This window comes from Cetorhinus maximus, chromosome 26, assembly GCF_964194155.1.
Source record: "Cetorhinus maximus chromosome 26, sCetMax3.hap1.1, whole genome shotgun sequence".
Lineage (NCBI taxonomy): Eukaryota > Metazoa > Chordata > Chondrichthyes > Lamniformes > Cetorhinidae > Cetorhinus > Cetorhinus maximus.
The window spans coordinates 12,181,954-12,209,462 of record NC_135904.1 but is presented as its reverse complement, the minus strand read 5'-3'; the positions used below and the strand labels follow the sequence as shown (position 1 = coordinate 12,209,462).

At 40.8% G+C, this 27,509-nt stretch overlaps 1 protein-coding gene across 4 annotated transcripts in view; it reads left to right on the top strand.

Annotated features, from left to right (window-relative positions):
- Positions 1-26,306, top strand: part of ctdspl2a (CTD (carboxy-terminal domain, RNA polymerase II, polypeptide A) small phosphatase like 2a) — a 67,860-nt gene extending 41,554 nt beyond the window's left edge. For 3 of the 4 annotated variants that reach the window (XM_078530113.1, XM_078530111.1, XM_078530112.1), the window contains 10 exons: positions 612-746; positions 3,298-3,519; positions 6,630-6,750; positions 16,589-16,700; positions 17,232-17,318; positions 18,439-18,501; positions 19,195-19,274; positions 21,212-21,338; positions 23,093-23,188; positions 23,965-26,306. In XM_078530113.1, coding sequence (XP_078386239.1) covers positions 612-746; positions 3,298-3,519; positions 6,630-6,750; positions 16,589-16,700; positions 17,232-17,318; positions 18,439-18,501; positions 19,195-19,274; positions 21,212-21,338; positions 23,093-23,188; positions 23,965-24,030 — 1,109 coding nt within the window. In that variant the 3' untranslated portion in view covers positions 24,031-26,306. The remainder of the gene's footprint in view (positions 1-611; positions 747-3,297; positions 3,520-6,629; positions 6,751-16,588; positions 16,701-17,231; positions 17,319-18,438; positions 18,502-19,194; positions 19,275-21,211; positions 21,339-23,092; positions 23,189-23,964) is intronic. The other variant, XM_078530114.1, reaches the window with a different exon arrangement.
- Positions 26,307-27,509: the final 1,203 nt, after the last annotated feature.

Sequence of the window (27,509 nt, the reverse complement as noted above, 5' to 3'; positions counted from 1 at the left end):
AGTAGAGATATGAACTAAATTAAGATTTATTAATTATAGCATACTGTTAACTAATTTATAATTACATTAAATGCAGCCATTAGATAGCATCCATTTAATAGTGGTCAAAATACAGGGTGCTGACATTATGGTTGGGTGCCACTATAAAATTGATTTTTGGTGGAATGTATGATTGGTTCAGTCTCAAACAACCATGACTAATTAGAAATGATGTTAAATGTTGTTACTAGGATTTGAAAGCGTTCTGACTGTGGGGCTAGTTATGGGATATTTTCCTGCGATAAAGACACTATATAAATCCAAGTTGCTGTTATGATCAAATGAGCAACACAGTCCCGTGTTTCTACAGATATGTCGTAAAATAGATGTACATGGAGCAACAAACCTTACGCACTCAAGTAATAGTAACCACTGGATATGCCAAAGTATTGTACAAGTTTAAAATTTAAAATATGCTTTCTTTCCTCCTCTCTCCCTGCCCTTGCACAAATGCGGCATTTTGTCTCGTGGAAGACTGAAGCAACATTACACATTCATCATCATTGCAGATAGGCAAATAATTATTACAAATTTTAAAGCATATTATTTAATGTAATTTATTTTTTTCTTAGAGACTGGTGGCTACAGCAGTAAACAGAATGGGAAACTACCGATCGTTAATGATGTGGTCAGCCCTCCGCGAACTGCCTTACTGGGGACCATCTTTTCTCCTGTTTTCAGTTTCTTTTCACCAGCAAACAAAAATGGTAAGTACCTGTGTCAGTGGACAAAGGGGCACTTATGAAACCTTTGTCCAGCAATATAAAGTAAGTGATTAGTGAATTTGTAAGCGATCAGTGCATTTGTACAGATTTGTTTTAGGGTCCCTTGGCAATGTCAAGAGACAGCACGTATAGTATTTCTTTTAGAGTGAATTTGATACAATGGGCTTTAAGTGCATTAGAATCATACAGCTTTGAGGACAGCCATTTGGCCCATCATGCTTGTGGCAGCCTTTTGAAAGAGCAATCCAAATCCAATCCCACTCCCAAGTCTTTTCTCCATAAACCTGCAACTCAGTCCACTTCAAGTACATGTCCAAATTGCCCTTTGAAAATTACCAAGGGACCTGTATCCGTCGAACTTTCAGATGCTGCGTTCTAGATCTTAACAACCCCCCGTGTGAAGAAATTTTTCCTTCTGTCTCTGGCTAATTATTTTCAATTTATGACCTCTGGTTATGCCAACTAACCAGCCAGTAGAAATAGTTCCCCCCCGCCCCCTATTTTCCCAGTCAAAACCCCTCATAATTTTGAATACCAAATTATTGATGACACAGTGGGATATTATCTCCATGTGGGAAATTCCAGTTCTGGGCCTTATGTTACAGGGTAGTGACATGTGTTTCCTGGAGGAAAAAGGATGGAATTTGGAGAGTGCAAGCTGCTTTGCACAACTCTCAGCACATTATTACAGCAGCAGCAATAGCAAAGGTCTGTGAGCAGGTCAACTGCCAGCTGACTTGGCTCGAGACAGTATGCTGGAGGGAAGAGAAGGGAGAAAACATCTTTTCTGAAATAAAATTATGTTAATGAAGCAGTGGACAGCTTTATGTCATTGTGGACTGTTGTAATTGAGGGCAGTCTGATGAAAGGGAACATTAGTTTTAACAAGGAGCTAGAATAAATCTTTTCTTCTTTACATTTTTTGTTATCTTATTCATTCTCACTATTTCTTCAATATAGCAATTGAACTAGGGTTAGGAAACATCGTGTTAACACAATGGCTGCTTCTGAGCCTGATGATTATTAAGACTGATGGGTTGACTGGTTCAAACAGTACAATCCTTGCACTTACTCTGAACCAATTTCTTGTGGCTTTTTCTTTTACTTTTGAATCATCTTGACCATTTTATGGGACAAAATCAAAATGATTAAATTTTCTTAGTGCTATTCACCAAAAATATATGTGATCAGACATTCTGTAGGTTGAGATAAGTATATCTGACCTTGCCCTTTTAGAATATTGGTGTACTACCTGCATCTGAATTGCGCAGCAGTAGTTATATCAGGAAGCAACTGTAGTGTAAGCACGAAGGCATACTTTAGAGAAAGCCCCTCATTTCACAAAATGAGTGAATTAATTCTATACTCATAATTACCAAGTTGTTTCTGGGACTTTAGGCAATAGTATTCATGTGCAATTTGACATTGTTTAAAATTTTATTCTTTCCACAAATACCTGTCCATTCATTGAATTCTGATTTTTTTTAAAAAAAGTAAAATGAGGAAATGCTGGAAGCATTCAGCAGATCTGGCAGCATCTGGAGTTGACTTTTCAGGTCGGTGACTTTTCAGCACAATTGGTATAAGTCAGAGATATAAATGATTGTAAGCAAATACAGAGGTTGGGGAGAGAGTCCAAGAGCAAGGGAAGGTCTTTGGTGGGATAGAAGACAGGAGAAAGTGAGTGACAAAACGGATGACTGCATGGCAAAAGTACGTGGTAATGGAACAAGTAAAGAAGCAAAAGGTAGGTCTAGAGGAGTAGTAAATGGGAAATGCAGAATCATTACCAATAGCTGCCATCCAAAAGAAAACAAAAAATTGGTGAGCATTGGTTATGATCTAAAATTTTTGAACTCAGTGTTGTCTCTGGAAGGCTATTTAGCACTTAATCAAAAGATGAGGTGTTGTTCCTCAAGCTTCTATTGAACATCGTTGGAACAGTGTAGGAGCTGATGACTGGTCAGAATGAGAGTAGACGGAGAATATTTTTTGTCATTGGACTTTCTTATTGTTTCCTATAGCAAAAGGCACCATATAAATTAAAGTTTATGTTGCCTCTCTAACATAGTCTTAAAAGTGCTTCAGTGCGCCATGACTCATGTTGGCAAATGTTTTGCATGTAACAAGATCCCACAAATTACTGAGGGATTAGTGCTCAGCTTGACTTTTGGATGTCAAAGGAGGATTTTATCTAAAATGTCTGGGCAAACTGATCATCTTTGAATACAGTCATCAAATCATCTTATCCAAAGATCAGTGCTTATGACAGCACTCCCATGCTGGAATGTCAATGTGGATTGCGTTCTTACATCTTGGAATGAAACTTCTGATCCAGCGGAAAATTGCTGTTAACAAACCAAAGCTTTTCTAATATTGTTTCTCCTCTTGCGGCTGCAGTGCTTTGTTGAATGTGCATAATTTGCAGAGTCTTAATCTCATTCAAAGAGTGATGCCTAATGCACTGTGGTGAGCAACCTCTCCTTTTGTTTTTTTAGGTACTGTAATTTGATGCTTATAATTGTGTTTGCAGGAACATCAGGTTCTGACTCTCCAGGTCAGGCAGTAGAGGCTGAAGAAATTGTCAAACAACTGGAATTGGAACAGGTAGACGAGATCACCACCAGTACAGCAACGTCAGCCACTGGAGGACTGTATTCTGGCCAGGCAGTGACAGCACAATCACCTTTGTCTCCTGACAGCAGTTCAAATGATGTAGAGGATGAAGTCACTAATGAACTTCATCCTATGTCAGGTACAGTAAACTTTTTAAAAGAGCAATTATTTGCATTTGCAAACTCTGTTAGAAAATGAGGCCTGTGTGCTGATATTGGGGTTTGTGGGGAAGGAATCGTGCTACACGTATCCACTTCAGAAACCTGAGTGACACAAGAAAACTTTGCGAATGTGATCTCAAACCCCTTATCTATGGTGAGCTTGGCTACGTTCTTGAGTGATTGTGAAATTTTCATCAATGCACGCTGCGTTGTCACAAAAGTGGTCATACAAGCTATTCTTTGCACTAGCAGTTAAAATCAGTAGTTTTTTGACTTCCTTCACCAGTTAATCAAATGTTAAATTCTGAGTAGCTGGGATTAGCGAAGCAATGTTACGGCTCTAGCTGTGCCCTAAGTGCGTTATGTAATAGTTACTAAAGAATTACTGGCAGAGCATCAGTAATAAACTTCTATTGCACTTGGCAGATTGTCCAATATCTTTTCTTTTTTTTTGATAGACTGAGACATGATGAAACTCATCATCATGCATCAGGATCCCAAACTACTGACACCGTTTGCCTGATCTGTGGTGCACACTTCTGCCCCCATAGATCCAGAGCTTATTTCTCTTAACTTAAGAGACCATGGCCACAGGCTGGTAAGAGCTATGGCTTGAGGACCTAAGAGTGTGCTAAGCAAGGTTCTGCTGGAGTTTAACCTGTTAAAATCGCACGTTATTAGCACTGCTGTTTCAGAACAAGAACCACGCTTATCAATAAGGTATTGGTTTACAGTATTACCTGCAGGGTTAACTGATGCTAGGCAGAGGAGGAACCACAGCCATCAGTTATAGATCTACTCTACAAGTCTCAACAATGAACTAGGCTGACTGTCAGTTGTCCAATGTTAGTTGGGAGTACCATGAGCCTTTCTACCTTATGTGCGGGATTGCTAAGTCTAAGAATTGACACCCTCCAAACTTCATTCAGCTCAACCAGAAAGACTTTACCTACCTTCTATCACCCACACCCTAGAAAAGAGAATAGGATCATACAACAGAAAAGAAGGCCATTTGGCTCATCATGCCTGTGCTAGCTCTTTGAAAGGGCAGTGCAATTAGTCCCACTAACCTGCCCTTCCCTTTTCCCATATTGCTGCAATTTTTTTCCTTTTTTATGTATATATCCAATTCCTTCCTGAAAGTTACTATTGAATCTGCTTCAAGCTGTGTATTTCAGATCATAACTCCCTGCATTTAAAAGAAAACTCATCATCTTCCCTTTGGTTCTTTTGTCAATTGCCTTAGTTCTGTATCTTTTACTTACTGATCCCCTTGCCAGTGAAAATAATTTCTGCACTGTATTGAAACTCCTCTTAATTTTGAAAGCCTCTGTTAACTTGTCTGTTATGGTCATTGGGCAGCAGATGCGAGTAGATTTGAGCACTCCCTGGTGATTTTAGGTGCCAGGTAGTCCTGCTGAGTATGGTGAGCAGCTAAGCTCATCATGAGCTGTGTAACTGTATCATAAATTGGCAATGGTCTGACTTCCTGTTTGTACTGCTGGCAAAAGTTTTCTTTTAGTTAAACAAAGTTTCAGATTTACTGAATTAAATAATGTGATTCAGTAGCAAATTTTACAAAAAATGTACCTATATTTAAACAAAAACAGGATACATGAATGAAAGTGTGTGAATGATTAGTGCTATAATTAATTAATTTCCTATGAAACAAAATAAAGATTTTAAAATGGTTAGTGCCTCCATTAAAATAGCAGACACTATTTCACCTGAGCACCTTAAACATTTTTATTCTAATAGTACAGTGTACCATCTAGTCTACGGACTATTCAAAAGTAATTGTCCTGTAATCAATATACAAGTTCAAAGTTGCTTAATTTAGCTTTTTGTATAAATTCTTACTTTGTTTTCTTTATCTCAATTCAAATTATTTCAATGTTGAAGTTGACTTTGAATGATTAGGATTATATTTTTCTATGCACAAGATGTTGCGCCTGACCCAGACTGGTTAACAGACAGAGTGCTTCCTGGCTGACTAATGAAATGTGGCTTAATAAATATATCAAATCGTATGTTGATTAACAAAGATTGCCTAGTAGGATTAGGAGCTTGACTGATGTCTTGAGACAAACTGAGACTACCTTAGAAAATATCCTTATTTGGGTGCATTGATACCAGGTTTTCATTACTACAAAGTGGTTTGCTCTCTAAATGAGGCTGTCTTTGCAACCAAATGTGAGAGACCAAATCCAGGCAGTAAGCCCACATTAGGTGAGGTATAACTGCTATCCAACACTAAATGTAGCTTTTTTTTTAAAAAAGTCCGACAGTGTGCCTGGGAACAAGTTTTAATTTGAGTGGAGACAGCCCTGTTAAAATGTAGCCAGTTTGAGGATTAGACTTCACCTGGTTGCAGGCACAATTTGCATAAAGTGAACGATTTTTGCATTTTGCCAGCCCAAACAGTGGTCTTAGCCAAGCCCAGGCCCCTTTAGTATAACAAACTTCTGAGTTGATTTTTAGTAAAGCCTTTCAATAAGTTATTGATTCACCTAGTTTCTTTTAAGTTGTAACCATACTCTCGTGTGAAACTTATGCATCAAAAGACAAGATTTGAATCCAAGCACAATATATTGGCATTGAAATGCACTGTGCTTCTTAGTGGTAGATGAATGACACTGACCTCTTACCAGGCAGTTGGGGAATAAATTTCCTCAGAGCCCATACCTACATGGTTTGAAATGAGTGGCCGTGAGCAGCAAATGCCCCTTTGTTGTCTTGTTCTAAGTGCTAGGCAGTGACAAAACATCTTCATTCTGGTCGTCTGACTAGCAGAACAATCATGTCCTATGTTGCTTGTACTCTATATTTTTGTTCAGTCATTGAACGTCTGGTCAGACTGGTTTAGTTGTATCAGTCTAGTTTAATTATATCTTTTGGAGAAGGGAAAAGAATTGAGAGGGGAGTAGGCAGGTATGCTCTTTGTAAAGCTTGTAAGGTAAAGCAAATGTTGAAGAATGTGTTATGTGTTATGCATTCTTTTAAATTGGGTAATTTCAGGCACTCTGCGATCTTCAGGAAAATTTGATGGTATTGAAAAAATTTGTGATGTTTACTTCTTAATTTTTAGCACCAGAATTGAATGTGTCAAATGTAGAACTGTGCAAGACAATATCTTCTCCTGACTCTTACCCAGAGCCACCTGCTCACCCAGAGGCAAGCTATGAAGAGGACTGGGAAGTTTTTGATCCGTAAGTGTTTGAATAGTTGTTTATTAAAACTTGCACATGTGTAAATTCTGTGACTTACTTGCCTCTGAGTCTCACTTGAGCACAAAAGGCAAGGCTGACACTGTAGTGCAGTACAGTACTGAGGGAGTACTGCACTGTTGAAGGTGCTGTCTTTTGATGAAACGTCAAACCAAGGCCCCATCTGCCCTCGCAGGTGGATATAAAAGGTCCCATGGCAATACTTTGAAGAAGAGCAGGGAAGGTTTTCCTGTGGCGTGGCTATTATTCCCTCAATCAATATCACAAAAACAGATTATTGCTGGAAAAAAAAGCATGCTGTTGAAGCTTTCCATCTTGCACTCACCAGGACAGACGCAAGAATACCAAATTTTAAAGGGAACCAACAATTTATACTACATGAGAAAAGGATCGGTAAATGGACTCTGGTTGAGGCATTGTATGGAGTATGCACCAGGGAACTGTGATCCCCCAGCTTTTGTTTAAATTCATAATAGTCAAGTCAACTTTGGTCAAGGCTTTGCCTCGGGCCATGCACCAAGGGAACCATTGTCACCATGCTTTTGGTTATTTGAGAAAGGTGCAATGCCTGGACATTTTATTTCTGTTGGCAGAGGACAGGGCCTTGCATATGAATATATATAGTTTCTAGCAAGCATAAGTGAGCCACATTACGAACCTGACTGATGATCTAAAATTGGTTGTTAGTGTAATTCTTAGCACAATCAGGAAAGATTATCTGTTCATTATCACATTGTTATTTGTGGGAACTTGCTCTGTGTAAATTAGCCACTGTGTTTTAGATATGTGACTGCACTTCAAAAGTACTTCATTGGCTAGAAAGAGCTTTAGGATGTCCTAAAGTTGTGAAAGGCACTATATAAATGCAAGTCATTCTTTTAACAAAACTATAGATCAGTTTTGATACTATCACATCAGTGAAATGAAAAAAATAAAAGAACCTACAACAAGCTGCCTTTAATTGTAAAATTCTACGTTTGGCCTTCAGCCCATTGCACCTATGCTAGTATTCTGGAAGAGCTAGTCATTTGACCCCATATCTGTTTATATTTTCTTTTCAAGTATTTTGATTGAATATGCTTTTACGATACTGTGCAGCCTCTGGTTCCATGGTCAGTCCAGCCATGATCTAATTGTAGAACAGACCTGAGGCACTGAATGGCTTGCTCCTGTTCTTATGCTCCCTCATCCTGAGGAGCCAAAAAAAATGTTGTCTCTATAGGAAACTGGGTGGTAGTTGTGGAATAAGAGATCGTCCATTTAGGACTGAGATGAGAGATTTCATCATTCAGAGGGTTGTGAATATTCAGAAGCCTCTCAGCTAGAGGGTTGTAATTGCTCAGTCATGGAGTATAATCAAGACTCAGGCTGATAGATTTTTGGACACCATAGAAATTAAGTGGCATGAGGAAAGGGCAGGAAAGTGGAATTGAGGTAGAAGATTAGCCATTACCTTATTAAATGGTGGAGCAAGCTCAAGGGACTGTATAACCATCTCCTGTTTCTCTTTCTTATAACCTCTACTGTAGATTTTAAGGCAAAATAGGTTAAACGATAAGACGTTAGAGGAGCAGCGCTGGTCATTTAAGGAGATGTTTCATAACTCTCAATGGAATATATCTTTGTTGAGAAAGACTCTATGAGAAGGATGCATCACCTGTGGCTAACTAAGGAAGTTAAGGGTGGTATCAAATTGAAAGAAAATATGTAGTTCTTTGAAGAGGTAACAGAAAGGTTGATTAGGGTAATGCGTTTGATATGGCGTACATAGACTTTGCAAAGGCATTTGATACAGTGCCACACAACCAACTTGTGAGAAAAGTTATTGCTCATGGAATAAAAGGGACAGTAGCAACGTGGATACAAAAGTACCTGAAAAATAGAAAGCAGAGAGTAATGGTCAATTGATGTTTTTCGGGCTAGAGGAAGATTTGTAGTGGAGTTCCCCAGGGGTCGGTATTGGGACCCTTGCTTTTCCTGATATATATTAATGATCTAGATCTTGGTGTGCAGGGGACAGTTTCAAAGTTTGCGGATGATACGAAGCTTGGGAGTGTTGTGAACTGCGAAGAGGGTGGTGTGAAACTTCAAAAGGACATAGACAAGTTGGTGGAGTGGGCAGATAGGTGGCAGATGAAGTTCAATGTGGAGAAGTGTGAGGTGATGCATTTTGGTTGAAAGAACATGGCCAGACAATATAAAATAAGGGGTGAAATTTTGAAAGGGATGCAGGAGCAGAAAGACGGGTATATATGTGCATAGACCATTGAAGGTGTCAGGATAGGTGGAGAGAGCAGTTAATAAAGCACATAGTATCCTGGGCTTTATTAATAGAGGCATAGAGTACAAGATCAGGGAGGTAATGCTGAATTTATATAAGACCCTTGTTAGACCTCAGTTGGAATATAGGAAGGATGTGAACACATTGGAGAGAGTGCAGAAGAGGTTTACAATAATGGTCTCAGGGATGAGAAACTTCAGTTATGAGGATAGATTGGAGAAGTTGGGACTATTTTCCTTGGAGAGGAGAAGGCTGAGAGGAGACTTGATAGAAGTTTTCAAAATCATGAGGGGACTGGACAGAGAAGATAGGGAGAAGCTGTTCCCACTTGTAAACGGATCAAGAACAAGACAGCACAGATTTAAAGTGTTTTGCAAAAGAAGCAAATGTGACGTGAAAAACACTTTTTCACACAACGAATGGCTCAGTTTTGGAATGCACTGCCTGGAAATGTGGTGGAGGCAGGTTCAATCGAGGCATTCAAGAGGGCATTAGTTGATTATTTGAATAGAAACAAGGTGCAGGGGTAAGGGGCAATGGCATTAGGTCATAATGGGCTGATTGGCTGCCTTCTGTGCTGTGATTCTATGAATATAATGTGGGAAAATGTGAGGTTATGCACTTTGGCAGGAAAAATAGAGCTGAATATTATTTAAATGGAGAAAGACTTCAGAAGGCAGCGGCACAGAGGGATGTGGGAGCCCTTGTACATGAATCCCAAAACGTTAACATACAAGTTCAGCAGGTAATAGGGAAGGCAAATGAAATGTTGGCCTTTATTTCAAAGGAATGGAGTATAAAAATAGAGAAGCCTTACTAAAACTATGCAATGCACTAGTTAGACCACACCTAGAATATTGTGAACAGTTTTGGTCCCCTTATCTAAGGAAAGATATACTGGCATTGGAGGCAGTCCAGAGAAGGTTCACTAGATTGATCCGGGTATGGAGGGATTTTCTTATGAGGAGAATTCGAGTAGGTTGGGCCTGTACTCATTGAAGTTTAGAAGAATGAGAGGCAACCTTATTGAAACATAAGATTCTTAAGGGGCTTGACAGGGTAGACGCTGAGAGGTTATTTCCCCTTGTGGGAGAATCTAGGACCAGAAGGCATAATCTCAGAATAAGGGGTCGCCCATTTAAAACAGACGAGGAGGAATTTCTTCTCTCAGAGGGTAGTTAATCTGTGGAATTCTTTCCTGCAGAGGGCTGTAGAAGCTGGATCGTTATGTATATTCAAGACGGAGAAATACAGATTTTTAATCAGTAAGGGAATCAAGGGTTATGGGGAGAAGGCAGATAAGTGGAGTTGAGGATTATCAGATCAGCCCTGATCTCATTGAATGGCGGAGCAGACTAAATGTGCCGAATGGCCTACTTCTGCTCCTACGTCTTATGGCCTTAAAATGGTAACTCTACAGGCCTGTCGGTCTGACTATAGTAAAGCTTTGTGCAAATGCAAGAATTGGACACTGAAGTGGTGCTATCTACTGGCCAATGTGTGTATATTTTGCAAGGTGAATTAAAAGCCATGAACTTTGAACTTGAGTTAAACTGTGTAAGCCCTTTAAAAAGAATCGCATCTGACCCACATTGATTTGTTTTTTTGGAGAGGTTGTAAGGGAGTGGATACTGAGAAAGATGCTAAGATTATGACAAAAATGCACCAATGTCTTTCCATTCCGACAATGTTGTCATTTCAGTTGTAATTATGCTGAGAGTTGATGGTGAGAGCCTGAGTTTTGCAGGAAATGAGAGTAGTAAGGATTTTCTAACTGTTGAGCAGTTGAGATTTAAGAAAATTCTAAAGACATTGGAAACCAAAGTAAGAGGAGAAAATGCCTGAAATGTCCATTAGTTGTTAAACTTTGGAAGAGAAGAAAAATCCTTTTTTGGATGCTTTTGATCCTTTTTGTGTTTCTAGCATTTATTCATTTTCATTTGGTAAAATTTAAGTTCCGTGGCGCTTATTTTTTTTGTGCATCCAATAACTAGAACCAGTTCAAAGTTAGGGCTGGGATTGCTGCTGTCATTATAGTGAGATGTTGATGACCTCTGTTCCCACAGAGGCTGCACTCTGAATTCTAGCTTTGATCTTGAGCTGTGGACTTTGATCATAGTGCAGCAACAGTGAAGTAACCAACATATAGTGCATGCTGCTTAAAAAAAAGGACTTGTGCTCATACAGGCTGTTCACAACTTCAGGCCCAGAGCACCTGACAGCTAATTAAATACTTATGAAGTGTTGTCATTGTTGTAATGAAGGAAATGCAGTAGCCAATTTTGTCCAAGGTCTCACAGACCATAAGAAATAGGAACAGGAGTAGGCCATTCGGCCCCTCGAGCCTGCTCCACCATTCAATAAAATCATGGCTGATTATCTTGTGTTTCGATATCCACATTCCCATCTAACCCCCTAATAATGTGATAATGGCTGGATAATGTGTTTGTTGTAATGATTTCCCCGCTCTTCTTGGAATGCTGCTATTGGATTTTTTATAATCACATTAGAGAGCAGACTTGGTTTAATATCTCATCTGAAAGACAGCACTTGTAACAATGCTGTAAACCTTCAATACTGTACAGGAGTATTGGCCTAGATTTTTGTACTCAAGTTTCTAGCACTTCTACTCAAAACTTTCTGACTGAGAGGCTACTTAGTGAACATGGCTGACATAGGAAAATAGGAATAGTGTCCTGTGTGTATTCTGTTGATGCTACAGTTTGGGATGTAAAGAAAGTGACTGAGCTAGCTGACAAATTCCTGTGACTAATTTTAATTGTGTTAACAATTAGCCATGCTTATTGATTTTAGCAAATAATGAGAATCACTGAACTTAGCACATTTGATCATACCAGCTAATATGCAATTAACACTTTAATAACCGATCCTGCAGGAAGTAACTTCCTCAAATTATTTAGCCAACAGAAGAACTAGAATAAGTGCATACAACGCTCCTCGGACTGTTGTTCTCGTCGCATTCTGAGATCCGCACTCAGTGCCATGCGCCGCCACATGAACACACTCGACCTCTCCCTCCAGCAGCACGGTCGCACCCTTTTTCGAAGCTGCGCGTGCCCCCAGTTTCATTTTATTCTTTGTCTCATCCGACGCCTCAACAAGAAACTTTGTCTCTTTCTTTCAAGTGCAAAGGAACGCAAGCTCCAACAACTCATCGACACCAACACCCATCCAGGACCCTGCACCCCTGCCTGTCCCTCTGTCCCCGTCCCGTCTTACAATCCCAGCCCCGGCTATGTATTCACCATGCCCCCTGACCTTCCCATCTCCGACGCTGAACGTTCAGTGCCCAGCAAAGGACTTAGTTTCATACCCTTGCGCCCTCATCTCAATGAATTTCGGGCTCGGCACAATGTTGAATTCTCCTTCCGCCGCCTTCATCTCCGTGCTCACTTCTTTGGGCAGGAGTCTTCTCCCCGTTCAACGGATCCTTTTACCCACCTCCAATATTCTCCCTCCACCTGGAACCCTCCCTCTGGATTCTTAGCTTCTCTTGATCTTTTCATTGAGAATTGTCAGCGTGACATTAGTCGTCTCAATTTCTCTGCTCCTCTTACCCAATCTAACCTGTCTCTCTCTGAACTTGCTGCACTCCGTTCTCTGGGTCCAACACTGACATTGTCATCAAACCCGCTGACAAGGGTGGTGCTGTTGTTGTCTGGCGCACTGAACTCTACCTCGCAGAGGCTGAGCGTCAACTCGCAGGCACTTCCTCCTACCTCCCCCTGGACCATGACCCCACCACCAAACATCAAGCCATTGTTTCCAGAACTGTTACTGACCTAATCTCCTCTGGAGATCGATCTTCCACAGCTTCCAACCTCATAGTGTCCCAACCTCGGACGGCCTGCTTCTACCTCCTACCCAAAATCCACAAACAGGACTATCCCAGCAGACCGATCGTGTCAGCCTGTTCTTGCCCCACGGAACTCATTTCTTGCTATCTTGACTCCATTCTCTCTCCCCTTGTCCAGTCCCTTCCCACCTATATCCGTGATTCCTCTGACACCCTACGTCATATCAACAATTTCCAGTTCCCTGGCCCCAACCGCCTCCTCTTCACCATGGACGTCCAATCCCTCTAAACCTCCATCTCCCACCGGGATAGTCTGATGGCTCTTCGTTTCTTCCTTGAACAGAGGCCCGAACAATCCCCATCCACCACTACTCTCCTCCGTCTGGCTGAACTTGTTCTCACACTGAGCAATTTCTCCTTAAACTCCTCTCACTTCCTCCAAATAAAAGGTGTGGCTATGGGTACCCGCTTGGGCCCCAGCTATGCCTGTCTCTTTATGGGGTATGTGGAACATTCCTTGCTCCAGTCCTACTCCGGCTCCCTCCCACAACTCTTTCTCCGGTACATCGATGATTACTTCGGTGCTGCTTCATGCTCTCGTCAGGACCTGGAAAAATTTATTAATTTTGCTTCCAATTTCCACCCCTGCATCATTTTCACATGGTCCATCTCTGACACTTCCCTTCCCTTCCTTGACCTCTCTGTCTCAATTTCTGGTGATGGACTGTCCACCAATATCCATTACAAGCCTACTGACTTCCACAGCTACCTCGACTACAGCTCCTCACACCCCGTTTCCTGTAAGGACTCCATCCCATTCTCTCAGTTCCTTCGCCTCCGTTGCATCTGTTCTGATGATGCCACTTTCAAAAACAGTTCCTCTGACATGTCTTCCTTCTTCCTTAACCGAGGTTTTCCACACACGGCGGTTGACAGGGCCCTCAACCGTGTCCGGCCCGTCTCCCACGCATCCGCCCTCACACCTTCCTCTCCCTCCCAGAAACATGATAGCGTTCCCCCTTGTCCTCACTTATCACCCCACCAGCCTCCGCATTCAAAGGATCATCCTCCGCCATTTCCGCCAACTCCAGCATGATGCCACCACCAAACACATCTTCCCTTCACCCCCCCGGCGGCATTCCGCAAGGATCGTACCCTCCGGGACACCATGGTCCACTCCTCCATCACCCCCTACACCTCAACCCCCTCCCACGGCACCTTCCCATGCAACCGCAGAAGGTGTAACACCTGCCCCTTTACTTCCCCTCTCCTCACCATCCAAGGGCCCAAACACTCCTTTCAAGTGAAGCAGCATTTCACTTGCACTTCCCTCAATTTAGTCTACTGCATTCGTTGTTCCCAATGCGGTTTCCTCTATATTGGAGAGACCAAACGCAGACTGGGTGACCGCTTTGCAGAACACCTTCGGTCTGTCCGCAAGCATTATCCAGACCTCCCTGTCGCTTGCCATTTCAACACTCCACCCTGCTCTCATGCCCACTTGTCCGTCCTTGGCCTTCTGCATTGTTCCAGTGAAGCTCAACGCAAACTGAGGAACAGCACCTCATCTTCCGACTAGGCACTTTACAGCCTTCCGGACTGAATATTGAGTTCAACAATTTTAGATCATGAACACTCCTCCATCCCCACCCCTTTTCCGATTCCCCCCCCTTTTTTTTCCAATAAATTATATAGATTTTTCTTTTCCCACCTATTTCCATTATTTTTAAATGTATTTCCATCCATTGTTTTATCTCTACCTTTTAGCTTTTTTCGATTCCTTCACCCCACCCCACCCCACCCACACTAGGGCTATCTGTACCTTGCTTGTCCTGCTTTCTACCCTTAATTAGCACATTCCTTAGATAATATCACCACCTAAACACCTCTTTGTCCTTTTGTCTGTGACATCTTTTGGTTATCTCCACCTATCACTGACTGGCCCTTTATCCTAAAACAGAATTACCTGGAAAAACTCAGCAGGTCTGGCAGCATCGATGGAGAAGAAAAGAGTCGACGTTTCGAGTCCACATGACCCTTCAACAGAACTGTTCTGTTGAAGGGTCATGTGGACTCGAAACGTCGACTCTTTTCTTCTCCATCGATGCTGCCAGACCTGCTGAGTTTTTCCAGGTAATTCTGTTTTTGTTTTGGATTTCCAGCATCCGCAGTAGTTTTTTGTTTTTGGCCCTTTATCCTGCTCTACTTGTCCCACCCCCCCTTAAACCAGCTTATATTTCGCCTCTCTTCTATTTTTACTTAGTTCTGTTGAACGGTCATTCGGACTCGAAACGTTAACTGTGTTCCTCTCCGCAGATGCTGCCAGACCTGCTGAGTTTTTCCAGCTATTTTTGTTTTTGTTTAGAATAAGTGCAGTCTTGTATCACATTCCAAATGATAAAACATTGCATCCCTATTGTATGACACCAGCTCCAGTGGCTGTTGCATGGGATGTTGTGTTGAGTGCCGTGTCACTAAGTTGTTGTTTTAGTGACCTACATTCAGATATTTTTTTTATTTCTGACCCGTTAACTGTTTTTTGCTACTTTGGTTTTTAACCTTTTGCTACAGTAGATCAAGTGGGTTGAGTTGTGACACTGACTGTCTTGTATATTCATTTACCAACATACTTAACCCCTATCATGCTGTCAGCTGCCTGAAATGCTGAATGATTCCAACATTTCCTGCCTTTTTTTTCCAGCTTCTGCAGTATTTTAAACTGAGAACGCTCTAAGCAACTTGCCTCAATTTATTTTCTTTCCTCGTCATTGGTGGTTCCTGTATCGTTCATTGATTCTTGGCTGAGTTGCTTCTTCCTAGGTTGCTGTTAGCTGCCTATAGTGATTGATTTGTTTCTTCTATGTGGGCAAACAACTGTCTGCTCCTCAGCAGCTCTTGATGGTTGAAATTATTATTTAGTGTAGATGGAATTGCAGAAGTTCTTCCATGCTTATTAAGGCACCATTTGTTCTATCTCAGTCATCGTTAAAAAATACCATCATCAAAATTCTGACTCTCTTTCACGAATCTTTGAAATTAATGTTTGGTGATTGGCAGGACGTTGTCCACATTATCATAACACTAAGTATTCTCGGAAAACAAGATGTTCTTTTGTTTTCCCTCCTGGCTTTTAAAAATTGATCATGAAAGATAATACTGTTGGTGTACAGAACACATTCCATGTCCTACACGAAGGTAGAAGCATTTGATGGATTCTATAAACATATGTTCACACACTGACTTTAGTATCCAGCAAGCAATTTCCATTTCACTGGTGATGTGATGCTAACATCGGTATGTAAACATTGTCAGATCACCAATCTCACTTGGAATTTTAAAATGAAGCCCTTGGCACCTGCAGATTTGAAACTCAAGCTGCAGGTGAAAACATGGATACCCACGGCGAGTTTGAGTGATTTGTTCTTTGCAGTGTAAATGCACACGAAGTGAAGATCGGTGATTTTTAAAGGAAATTGGATGGACACTTGTGGGAATAAACTTTTAGGGCTACAGGAATAGAGCAGGGGAATGGGACTGGCTGAATTGCTCTACCAAAAGTCGATGGCTGAATGGCCTTCTGTATTGTAATGACTCTATGTTCAGCCTAGATGCCCCAGTTAATTTTAAAGTCACCATTTAGGATTTGCTACCTACTGGGCTTTATTTCCATAGTGAATGTTTTTCACGTGCATTTTAACAGTTTCTTTCTGATTGCTTGATAGATATTTCTTCATTAAACATGTGCCACCGCTAACAGAGGAACAGCTAAGTCGGAAGCCAGCCCTGCCACTTAAAACCAGAAGTACACCAGATTTCTCTTTAGTCCTAGACTTGGTGAGTGAAATTATGCTTTAAAGCATATATATGTGTACTTTACAGACACAATTTTTTGAATAAAATCATACTAAGTTTGATTTGCAAAATAAGAAAAAAATGCTGAAACAGACATTGATGCACAGTTCTTTGTGTAAAACATCAGTATCATAGAATGTGATACCTTTATACTAATTAACCTCTACTGTATTTGTTTTTGAATACGTAAGATTAATGAGTTCAGTTTTAAAAAACATGAAAAAATGGGTTGGGTACTGTCTGCCAACAGAGGCATCTTTGACCTCAACTGGCAGAATTTCTGGATTCAAATATGCTTCCAAATTGTTGCCTCTTCTATAGTTAATTTGGAATGGAAATATTGGAGGCTGGTTGCATTTCTTTAATTGTTTAAAAATTATTTTGCCATCTGTTTACTTGGTCTTTTCATGACAAATCCTCACTTGAGTTGCAACTTGTTAAACTTACGATTTAATTTTCGCATTCCTGAAGTTATACTGTTTTATGATATTTCCAAATGTTTTTCTCTGACAGGATGAAACATTGGTGCACTGCAGTCTCAATGAGCTGGATGATGCGGCACTGACCTTTCCTGTCCTTTTCCAAGATGTAATTTACCAGGTAAAGGAAACTTATCTGGAGTGTAGCTGTCAAATTTGGGAGATACATGGCTGCATTTGACCCTTTGTGTTCCTTGCCTGTTCACGCTTGGCAATTATCTCTGAAGTAAAGATTCAGCAATGGACAACTTAACAAGTTTCATTGGGGTGTCCTGTGCATGGCTAAATGATGTGCAGGCTTCTGAATAAATAGCGACCACGTGGGCCAAGTACCATAGGGCTTCCGTGGACAGTAACTTAGCTGGAGATAGTGCTTTCGGGGACATGAGGGAAAAAAATGGTTTAATTGAATAATATGATGTTAAGGATGTTGCTGCATAATTTGTACTGGTGTAATCGTGCCTCAGATGGAGGTCTTGTGACGAATGGGTAGTGCCCCTGCATCTGAGCTAGAAGCTCTGGGTTCAAGTCCCTCTTCAGAACTTGATGGCCAAGAAATGTGTGTTCATAATGTGGCCAAACAGATTGAGTATCAATCTGCGAATCCTTCCAACATATACCAATGGCAGGCAGTGAGAACAGGAGAGATTCCTGGTCAGCCATGCGATGGAAAGAAATTGGAGCCACTACCAACACTATCCATAGCTTCAGGCTACAGCATGCATGTAAGACTGTTGGCGCCACAGCGACTCTGATTTCTGACTCCTTGGGGGACCGGTTAGCTCAATTGGCTGTAAGGCCAGTGTGAATCAGATTGGTGCCAACAGCACGGGGCTGGATCCCTGTTCAGGCTGGATTTGAGACCTCTCTCCTTGCCCTACCTGTGGTGGAGATCGCAACGCTGTGGGATGGACCTGGCTTTGGGCAGAGAGCTTGAGGAGGAGAAGAAGAGGAAGAATCGTGCCTCATCCAAGTCATTTCTTGGCTGTATGGAGGAATCTTTGAACTCCTAGTACACCTCACTTGGACGTAGGAAAATAGTTCACTTCCAAAGACCTCATATTCTCCTTCCTTCTCTGACTCTCCCTCCCTTCTATTCTAAAACAGATATTTTCTTGTTACCTTTAGAGGAATGCATAGTCTATTGGTTATAATACTCATGCTGTTTTAGCCCTTGATTTAATCATTTTTATTTAAATTGTAGCAAAATGCAGTAACTTTTCCTACATGTCCCACTGTAGGTTTACGTACGGTTGAGACCCTTCTTTCGGGAATTCCTGGAACGAATGTCTCAGATTTATGAGGTAAATTTGAAAAGAGTTTTGAATAAAAAAAGGAAAAGTGATGTATGTTCATTTATAGCTATTTACACCCCTTTAGATCATTTATCATCACTTCAGTATTTTCAGATAGCAGAACTGCACAACCCTTTTTTTAAACTAATAAATTTCTACAGCTTGGCTTAAAATAGCACACTATGAACTTCAGTAATAGATTTTTTAGCAACTTGCACATTTTAAGTTGTGTAAGGTGGTTACACCTTTTCAGGTTTTTGTTCTCTCTTTTCCCCGCCCTGCAAGGTGTTGCTCTGGTTCACAACAGCTGTGCAGCAACTGTGCAAATTGAAAGTTGCGCATGTGGGCTTGTGAAGTAAAAGGGTGTGTAGGCTATGTTGAAAATCAGACAGACCCGAAAAACCCAGTTTGAAGTTCCAGTTTGACGGCAAAAGGGGTTCTTGACTGCTCAGTGGCTTATTGATTTCTGCCATTTCATGAAAATTCTTGAAAAATCTCTAAATTTGTCTTATTCTTGGCTTAAGCTGATTTTTTTCATGACTTTTGGATAAAGTTTCTTGAAAACGTGAGACATTGAAAAATAAAGTATTTACTTGTACTATATATGCTGATTCAGGTCTTTTGTGATCATTAAGTACAGAGAAATTTAAAAATCATACATTAGCAGATTAACATTATAATCTTTCCCTGATCATTTTGCAGATTATTCTGTTCACTGCCTCCAAAAAAGTCTATGCAGACAAATTGCTGAATATTCTGGACCCTAAAAAACAACTGGTCAGGTAAATGCCTGGAATGTTTATTGTATAATGAACAAGAATGTTGAAGAAAAAAGGAGCAGTTAATAGCTTCGTCATTGTAATCTATCCCCTCTGCACCTTCTGCCCCCTACAGATAAAAATCTACCATGAGAACTGAAGTTTTTTATTATCTCTGAGAACGATGCATTCCTCTGCCTTGTAACCTCCCTATCTCTGTAACCTCCGTCAAGATTGTTGCCCTCCAATTCTGGTCTCATGCATGTCCTTGATTTTAATTGTTCCAAAGTTGGAAGCTGGACCTTCAGCTACCTGGCCTAACCCCTTCAAACTCTTCCTTTAAGATGCTTCTTAAAACCTACCACTTTGACCAAAAATGTTGGTATCTGTCCTAATATCTTCCTATGTTGGTGCTGTATAGAATCTCAGAATGGTTACAGCACAAAAGGCCATTCGGCTTGTAATGCCTGTGCCAGCTCTGCAAAGGCAACTTTGCTAGTCCCACTCCCCTGCTCTTTCTCCGTAGCCCTGCAAATTCTCTCGAGCTTATTCAATTCTGTTTTGAAAACAATGATTGAATCTACCTCCACTACTGTCTCACAAATGTATTCCAGATTCTAACCACTTGCTGTGTAAAAAAACTTCTCTTCGTGTGGCCTTGGTTTTTTGCCAGTCGCCTTAAATCAGTGTAACTGGTTCTCAACCCTTCCATCATTGGGGATAGTTTCTCCCTGTTGATGCTGTCTAGATTCATGACTTTGAACAAATCTCCTCTCAGCCTTCTCATTCTGAGGAGAACAGCCGAGCTTCTCCATCTATATCCTATAAGCCTTTTTAACCACTTACTCAACCTGCCCTGCCATCTTCAACAATTTGTGCACTTATACCCCCATACACCCACATATAAATACATACTAGTTGTTGTGTATCAAACCAATTGAGGCTTTGAATGTTGCTGGTTTGCCCAGGACAACAAATCAAAATCTCTAAATGAGTAACCAAGTCCCATCTGAAGACCAATATTTTGTGTCTTAACATTTGTATTTGTTAAGCAACAAGCACGGCTTGGAATGAGGCAGATTTTTGGTGGGAGACGCATTAAATTTAGTGTTTTAAAGCAACTTTGGATGGACCCTGTCTAACTCCACTCTAATTGAGAGCTGCCAGAATACAGTAAAGTACAGTAGGTTTTTCTCTTTTTTTAAATAGGATGTGGGAGTTAGCCAAACTGGTGAATAGCTTAACTGTTAAGAATCTTGAGATATTTTTTTCTTCTCTCTATCCACCCCTCACCCTTCATTTTCCTTTAAAGGTGCTGAATCTTACTCTTCCCTTCCTCCTTAGCAAATTGATCATTCTTTGCATAAAACCAAACTGCAAATTTGATCGGCTGTTTGGTCACAGAGCACCTTGCAGACACATTCAATCCTGTCCTTGTTCATTGTGCGCTGTCCAAAGGCTAATGAGGTACCAGTATGGTGTAGAAACCTGCCTGATTTCAAGCTGATTTTAAAGCCTCATAGGCCTTGTTGTTCACTGATAATTGAATGTGGCTTTGTGTTTTGCTACGATCTTCCAACTGTGATTCATTGGTTGAAAGACCAATGAGTTTCTGCCCCCTGCCCTGCTCAAACTGCTTACCAATGTAGAACTGGCTGGAATAACTTGCTGCCTGTTTCCCACATCTCCTGCTGATGTTTGTGCTCAAATGGCACTTTTGATTACTATCTGCAATTTGGCCAGCATGTGGTGCAGTTATACATATGTGATGGGGTCACTGTCACTATACTTGCCAGAGGCCACATTTCATGCCTTGGGTGATCAATTTTGTGTGTCTGTCTTTAAAATACATGTGCATTCAGGCTTTGAGATGTTTTTCTTTTAATGTATCCTCCTCTTAATCTTCACTCTGGTTTTAAGCCCGTTGTTACGCTTAATCTTCAATGTACTTTGTCACCTAGGCACAGGTTGTTCCGTGAGCATTGCGTGTGTGTGCAGGGAAACTACATAAAGGATTTGAATATTCTTGGAAGAGACCTTTCAAAAACAATCATTATTGACAACTCTCCGCAAGCCTTTGCGTACCAGGTCAGTCTAAGAATCATTGAATAGAAGCAAGATACTGAATGCCTAGAGAACTCAGTATTGTGATCTAACTGTTTTGGCGTTTTGGTTCTTAGGAATAGAATCAAAATAATTAGTTTCAGGATGAAAGACTGAGTGCCCAAGTGTGTTTGGAAATGGCTCTTGTATCTGAGGCACAGACCTATTTCTCCTCTATAACATTTGCAAGTTTTTATCTGACAATTTAAGTAAGCCTTAGTGGTGCAGGTTCCTGATCTGAACTAGGCTGCCTGTGCGGAGAGCAGGCTTCTGACATGAGATATACCCAACAAGTTTCATTAGACTGCTATCACACAGCTGGCAGCTAGCTAAAGTTGGCTGTAATCTGCAAGTATTAATTTTCCTTAATGTCTTGGGTGCAAGAGACACTTAACTGAGGAGAGGGAAGAAGAGACAAAGGGAGCTCAAGGAGAATAAACAAAGATGTTTTTGGTTTTCAGTAGGGCCAGATAAGGAAAAGAGCCCTATTGTGCAAAATTAAGGCTTTTGTTTTTCACCCTGAATATGCGAGCTCAATACTTGCATTGCAGACAGAATAGCGAAGGCTCACTAAATTGGTCCCTGGGCTGAGGGGGTTATCCTATGGCCTTATATGCTCTGGAGTTTAGAAGAATGAGAACCCACAAAATTCTGAAGGGGCTTGATAGGGTAGACACCGAGAGATTGTTTCTGCTGGTTGGAGAGTCTAAAGCAAGGTCATAGTCTCAGGATAAGGGGCTGACTATTTAGGACTGAGGTTAGGAGAAATTACTTCACTCAAAGGGTTGTGAATCTTTGGAATTCTCCACGCCAGAAAGTTCTGGATGCTCTATTGTTGAATACATTTAAGGCTGGGATAGTCAGACTTTTGGTGTCTCAGGGATTTAAGGGATATGGGGAGCGGGCAGGGAAATGGAGTTGAAGTGCAAGATCAGCCCTGATTGTATTGAATGGCGGAGCAGGCTCAATGGGCCATGTGGTCTATCCCCGCTCCTATTTCTTGTTTTGTTGTGTTCTTAAGGTCTTTAAGATAGTGAAGGAGTTTGACAGGGTAGATGTAGAAAAGATATTTGCACTTGCGGGTGAGACCGGATCTAGGAGCCATAAATTTAAGATGGCCATTAATAGGTTCAACAGGGAATTCAGGAGAAGGAGAAACTTCTGTACCCAGAGAATAGTTAGAATGTGGAACTCACTACCACTAGAAATAGTCATGGTGAATAGCATGGATGCATTTTAAGGGGAGAAAGGAGAAGAAGGATATGCTGATGGGGTTAACTGAAAAGGGGGCAGGAGGAGCTTTTTATGGAGAATAAACACTGGCATGGACTGAATGGTCTGTTTCTGAGCTGTAAATACATTGTAATGCTATTGAATCCGTGGTTGAAGGGGTTGGTGGCGATATTGCGCACACCATGTGGGGGCATTTAGTGTTGGCCTTGTAACCTCTGGCTGCCTTCCTGATTGAGAATGATGTAGTGTGGGGGAAATTTAGAGAAAAACTTTAAATTAAGGCATTCTGAGAGTATTCACTGGTTTTAAGCTTGTGAGGGCACTATGACTTTTTTATTTGCTCCTTTTTATGTTGACCCCTTTTGAGTGAAGAACTTGACTTGTCAAGTTGGAGGTATAACTGGTGTGAAAGTTGGGAGTTATATTGCAGCTGTTGTTGTAGTTGGTGTAATACACTGTACATACTGCAGCTACAGTAAAATGTTCTTTCATTCCTTTTCTCTCAGCTGTCTAATGGAATTCCAATTGAGAGCTGGTTCATGGATAAGAATGACACAGAGCTTTTGAAACTGATTCCCTTTTTAGAGAAACTTGTAGAACTGGTAAGTTACGTTGCCTGTTATTAGGTCAGTTTGATTTTAATTTTTTTTTTAAATCCTTTTTTTAATACAGAAATAGTCCCTAACAAGAGGAAAATCCAATGTTTGATAATTGGTCTTTGTCGAGTTAGCTGATCCTAAGATAGATGGTAATTTAGTGCTGTAGTTGATCTCAGTGTCTTTGGAAGACAAGAAAATCACCCAGCGTCTCTGGTCTCAATTTCTGCTCAAGGGCCTTGCTGGAAATGCATATGGGGATATCCGAGGGCAGGTATGGATTTAACTATGTTGCTCCTGCTGGTTGAATAGTTCTGCTGGGACCTGTGGATTCAACTGGCAGAACAAACAAATACCAATACAAATAAAGGAGTACTCTTTACAGAAGGCTCTCAAGTTATAATTGTTAGCCATCTAGCATTTGCTAAGGTCATGAGTACCTATATAAGATGTTAAACTTGCTGTTTATGCTACACAGTACTTAGTTAGCCATTGGGCACCTCACATTCTGTGATGCCTGCACATCTCTACCACTAGATGATGCTTCATCATTTCCCCAAACCTACACCAGAAGCGCCACTAAGACACTTCGAGGGAAGTTGCTTTGACCTGACTGCCACCACTTCCTACCCCGAGGGAAGTTGCTTTGACCTGACTGCCACCACTTCCTACCCCAGGGACAATTGTACGGGAGATTCCACTATCTGGTAATGAAGCAAAAGTGTTGCCATCAGATCCAAATTTTAAATTGACCTATTTCTCCTTTAATATACTGTTCTCAGAATGAAGATGTTCGACCTCATATCAGAGAGAAATTTCGTTTGCACGATTTGCTCCCTCCAGATTAAGAACTCATTGCCAACACCATCTCTGAAGGGGGCAGAGAAGACTAAAGCAGGACCCTTTGGACTACAAGACATTGCCATTGCTGTTGAAATTTGCATTTTTGTACCTCGTCTTGCTTCTCTTGTCTTGGGCACCCACAGTTAACCAAGGGGTTGCAAAGAGTGAACTCAGTCTTGAAGTTTTAGGTGGGTCTGAACAGGAAAGGATATTGCAGGGTTTTTTAAATCAAAAGAGGAAACGGTATATGCAGTCAAAAATCCAAACATGCAGATCCTGATAGCACATATATAGCACGCAGTAGATGTTCTGTTGTCCCAGTTGGTGTGCTTCTGAAGACTGTCTGCTGGATAACAAGTATGAAATGCTGTGGTCTGTTGCAATACATGTTGGTGAGACTTTCTGACTGTATCTGCTATAAATGGTTGGCGCTTTTCTTTGTGACATAAAAAAAATCAACACTTTCTAAAAGTACTTCTGTTTCTGCCACCAGCATTTTGTTTAACCTGTATTGTCACAGGTTTACATAAGAGGAGAAAACTGATTCTATTTTCCCCTCTGGTGCTTTATAAAGTGGGCCTGTACCCACATTTTAAAATGTAGGTCTCATTTCAACAGGAATGGCCAGTATATTAAATAGAAAAATTTTACGGTTCAGGTTTTAGGCTTTTGTTTTTCCTAGTATATAAAATTATATCCAATTATAAAAGCATTCCTCTTAACTATAATGTATTGTAGATTCCCCTTTCGCCCCCTTCCAAAACGAAAGAAAATCTTTCCTAATTTGATCCACCACCTTCCTGCTTTGTCTGCCTGTGAAGTAATGTATATTTGTTAAAATAAAATAAAGAATCTATAGATTAGTTGAAATTAAATCGGATACGTAACAGACGAGTTTATTTATATTAAAGAACAGAAGCATTCACCCACAGTAGCTATAAACTTTTAAAAGGAGGGGTGAGGGCACAAGAAAGAGGAGAGACTGATACAGAAATTCTAAGTATAGCGATGAGATTTTAGCCTCGATTTGACATTCATTTAACTGCACATTCTCTGCCCAGCTGTAAATTAGACTTCAACTTTTTGTGGGAGGTGGGTGCGAGAGAGAACGTAGGATGGGGAAGAACTGAGAAAAATTACAACAAAACAGGCTCAGGATCCTTTCAATGTCTGGTTTGCTTTTCAGTATCTATTGTTGCAATACAACATTCGTACCACTGCGTTTGTAAAATTCTTCAGGAAGTAAGAACAGTGGTGGCAGGAGCAGCAGGAGAATGACAGTATGCTAACTAAACTTGTGGGCCTGTGTTCTGGCTATTCTTCCCTGTCCCTCTTTCCCCTCCCCACTTCTTTTCACCCCCCTCCCCAAATCTCAAAAAATGCCTGGTTGATTGTAGGTCCCAGGCATCTGGTCCCCTGTAAAAAAAAAAAAGTTTCGCCCCATTTGCTGGTCCATTTGCTGGCTTACTTTTTCCACAGTATCATTTTCTCGCAGGAACATAGCATGAATTGCCTCTAGACTGCATCGATATGCCACGGGCATCGCCATGGATTCATTTCCTAAAAGGAAGTTGGACAAAGCGGCACTTTTTTTGTGGAGAGGAGCTAGACGCATTTTCTTTGGTTTAAAACTCTAGAAGATTGTTCAGGACGAGGTATGTGGTCGCAAAGAAAAGGTGAGCAGCACATGAATGAGGATGCCAGTTCAATTTTTTTATGTATATTACTAGTTTACCTGTACAAAACTTTCTTGTACAAAACTACATGCAGCTTCATTTAAAAAAAAATCCTTAAAATAAGGAAAAATCTTTTTAAAGAAAGCGGTTTAATTTTTGTATTTTTGATTTTACAAAAGGCATGAGTTATGTCTACTTTTTCAGTGTATTAATGAAGATTTTAACTTTTCATCAGGTTGAGCGTTTTTCTTACTATTATCTATTGTGTATGTAGTTAGCACATTGTGACACTGAAACGTTAAAATCTAGCATGTAGAAATAAGCCTGTTTTTTGTCGGGTGGAAGAAAACCCTTTTATCCTTCATTAAAATATTTTAATCATGGCAGGTTTTTCTGCAGAAAATAATTTGAAAAGCGTTTGCATTTCAGAGAAATACTGATTTTGTATTTAAAGAAAGGTATTTTGCTTGCAGGAATCTATTTACTACAGATTCACTTTAATGATAACCTTTGAGATGTATTTAAATACCTTTAGGGCATCTGGGCATCTTTCTTTATGCTGTTTGTCATTTTGTCTTTATTGAAATAAAATGTACAGAACATTACTTTTACAAATGTTACAAACGTTTTGAAGTTTTACAAACTCTGCACCAGAGTAAGCCAAACTTGATTCCATGGCCCCTGCTCACTCCCCTTAACCCTGTACCTTTCTCTGCTTCAAATAATCCAATTTTGCTTCTAAAGATATAATTGTCTCTGCCTCAACTTCTCCCTGTGGCAAAGCATTTCATGCTCTAACTTTGTGTTTTGCATTTAATGCCTTAAGTAGGCAGCAAAAGTAGGAAGATTAACCGGGATTTCCTTTTTTAAGGTTGGGGCAAAGAGTTAACATGAGTTAGTAAGTCACTCCTCTTTTGGGTGTGGGGATGGAGGAGAACAACAGGAAATTTATCTCCTATTCACTTGCCTTGCTTTGCTTTGCCTTGAAATAAATTCAGCTGCGTGAATGGAATTCTGAATGTTAAAGGTATTAATCTGGACTCAAACATCAAGAGTGCTTCTTTTGTGACGAGGCATGCTTTACATAAAAACAGAAGAACTAGGAGAAAGAGTATGTCATTCGGCCCCTCAAGGCTACTCTGCCATTCAGTAAGATCATGGCTGATCTAATTGTGGCCTTAACTGCATTTTCCTGCCTGTCCCCATAACCCTTGACTTCCTTGTTGACCAAAAATCTTTATCCAGTGTGTAGCTGAAGCAGATTGGATTAGGACATGGAGATCCAATGGTTTAATCTCCCTGTTTTATGTCGATTTAAATGATCTTGGCTATGGTAGTTTTATCTCGCCCTCCAGTTGTAGATGGAGGCATCAGAATCACCCAAGGCCCCCCATTATATAGCAATATGAGCTGGAGTTGGATGTTTGAGGGCTCTGATTTGTTCAACCGTTGTCAACACTCAACTGTCTAGGCTCCACTGTGAATAATGGGCACCTCGCAGAGGTACCATTTGTTTGCTCGTGTTTGGCGTGTGTTTGAATCTTGCTGAAACCAGACCTTCAGTTGGTTTATGTTTGAGTCATGCCATGAATTAGTGCAGACTTCATGTACAAGCACCCTGGGCATCATTTTCATGCTAGGACCCAGTTGAGGGAAGTGTGATTGCAACTCTGCCAAATTATGAATACTGATCACAGGCCAGTGTATCATCATCATCTTGAATTCTATGCCTGAAGGTAGGGTCCGACCTACAGCCTCACGATCTCCACCACAGGTTGAGCAAGGTGGCAGGTTTCGAATCCATCTCA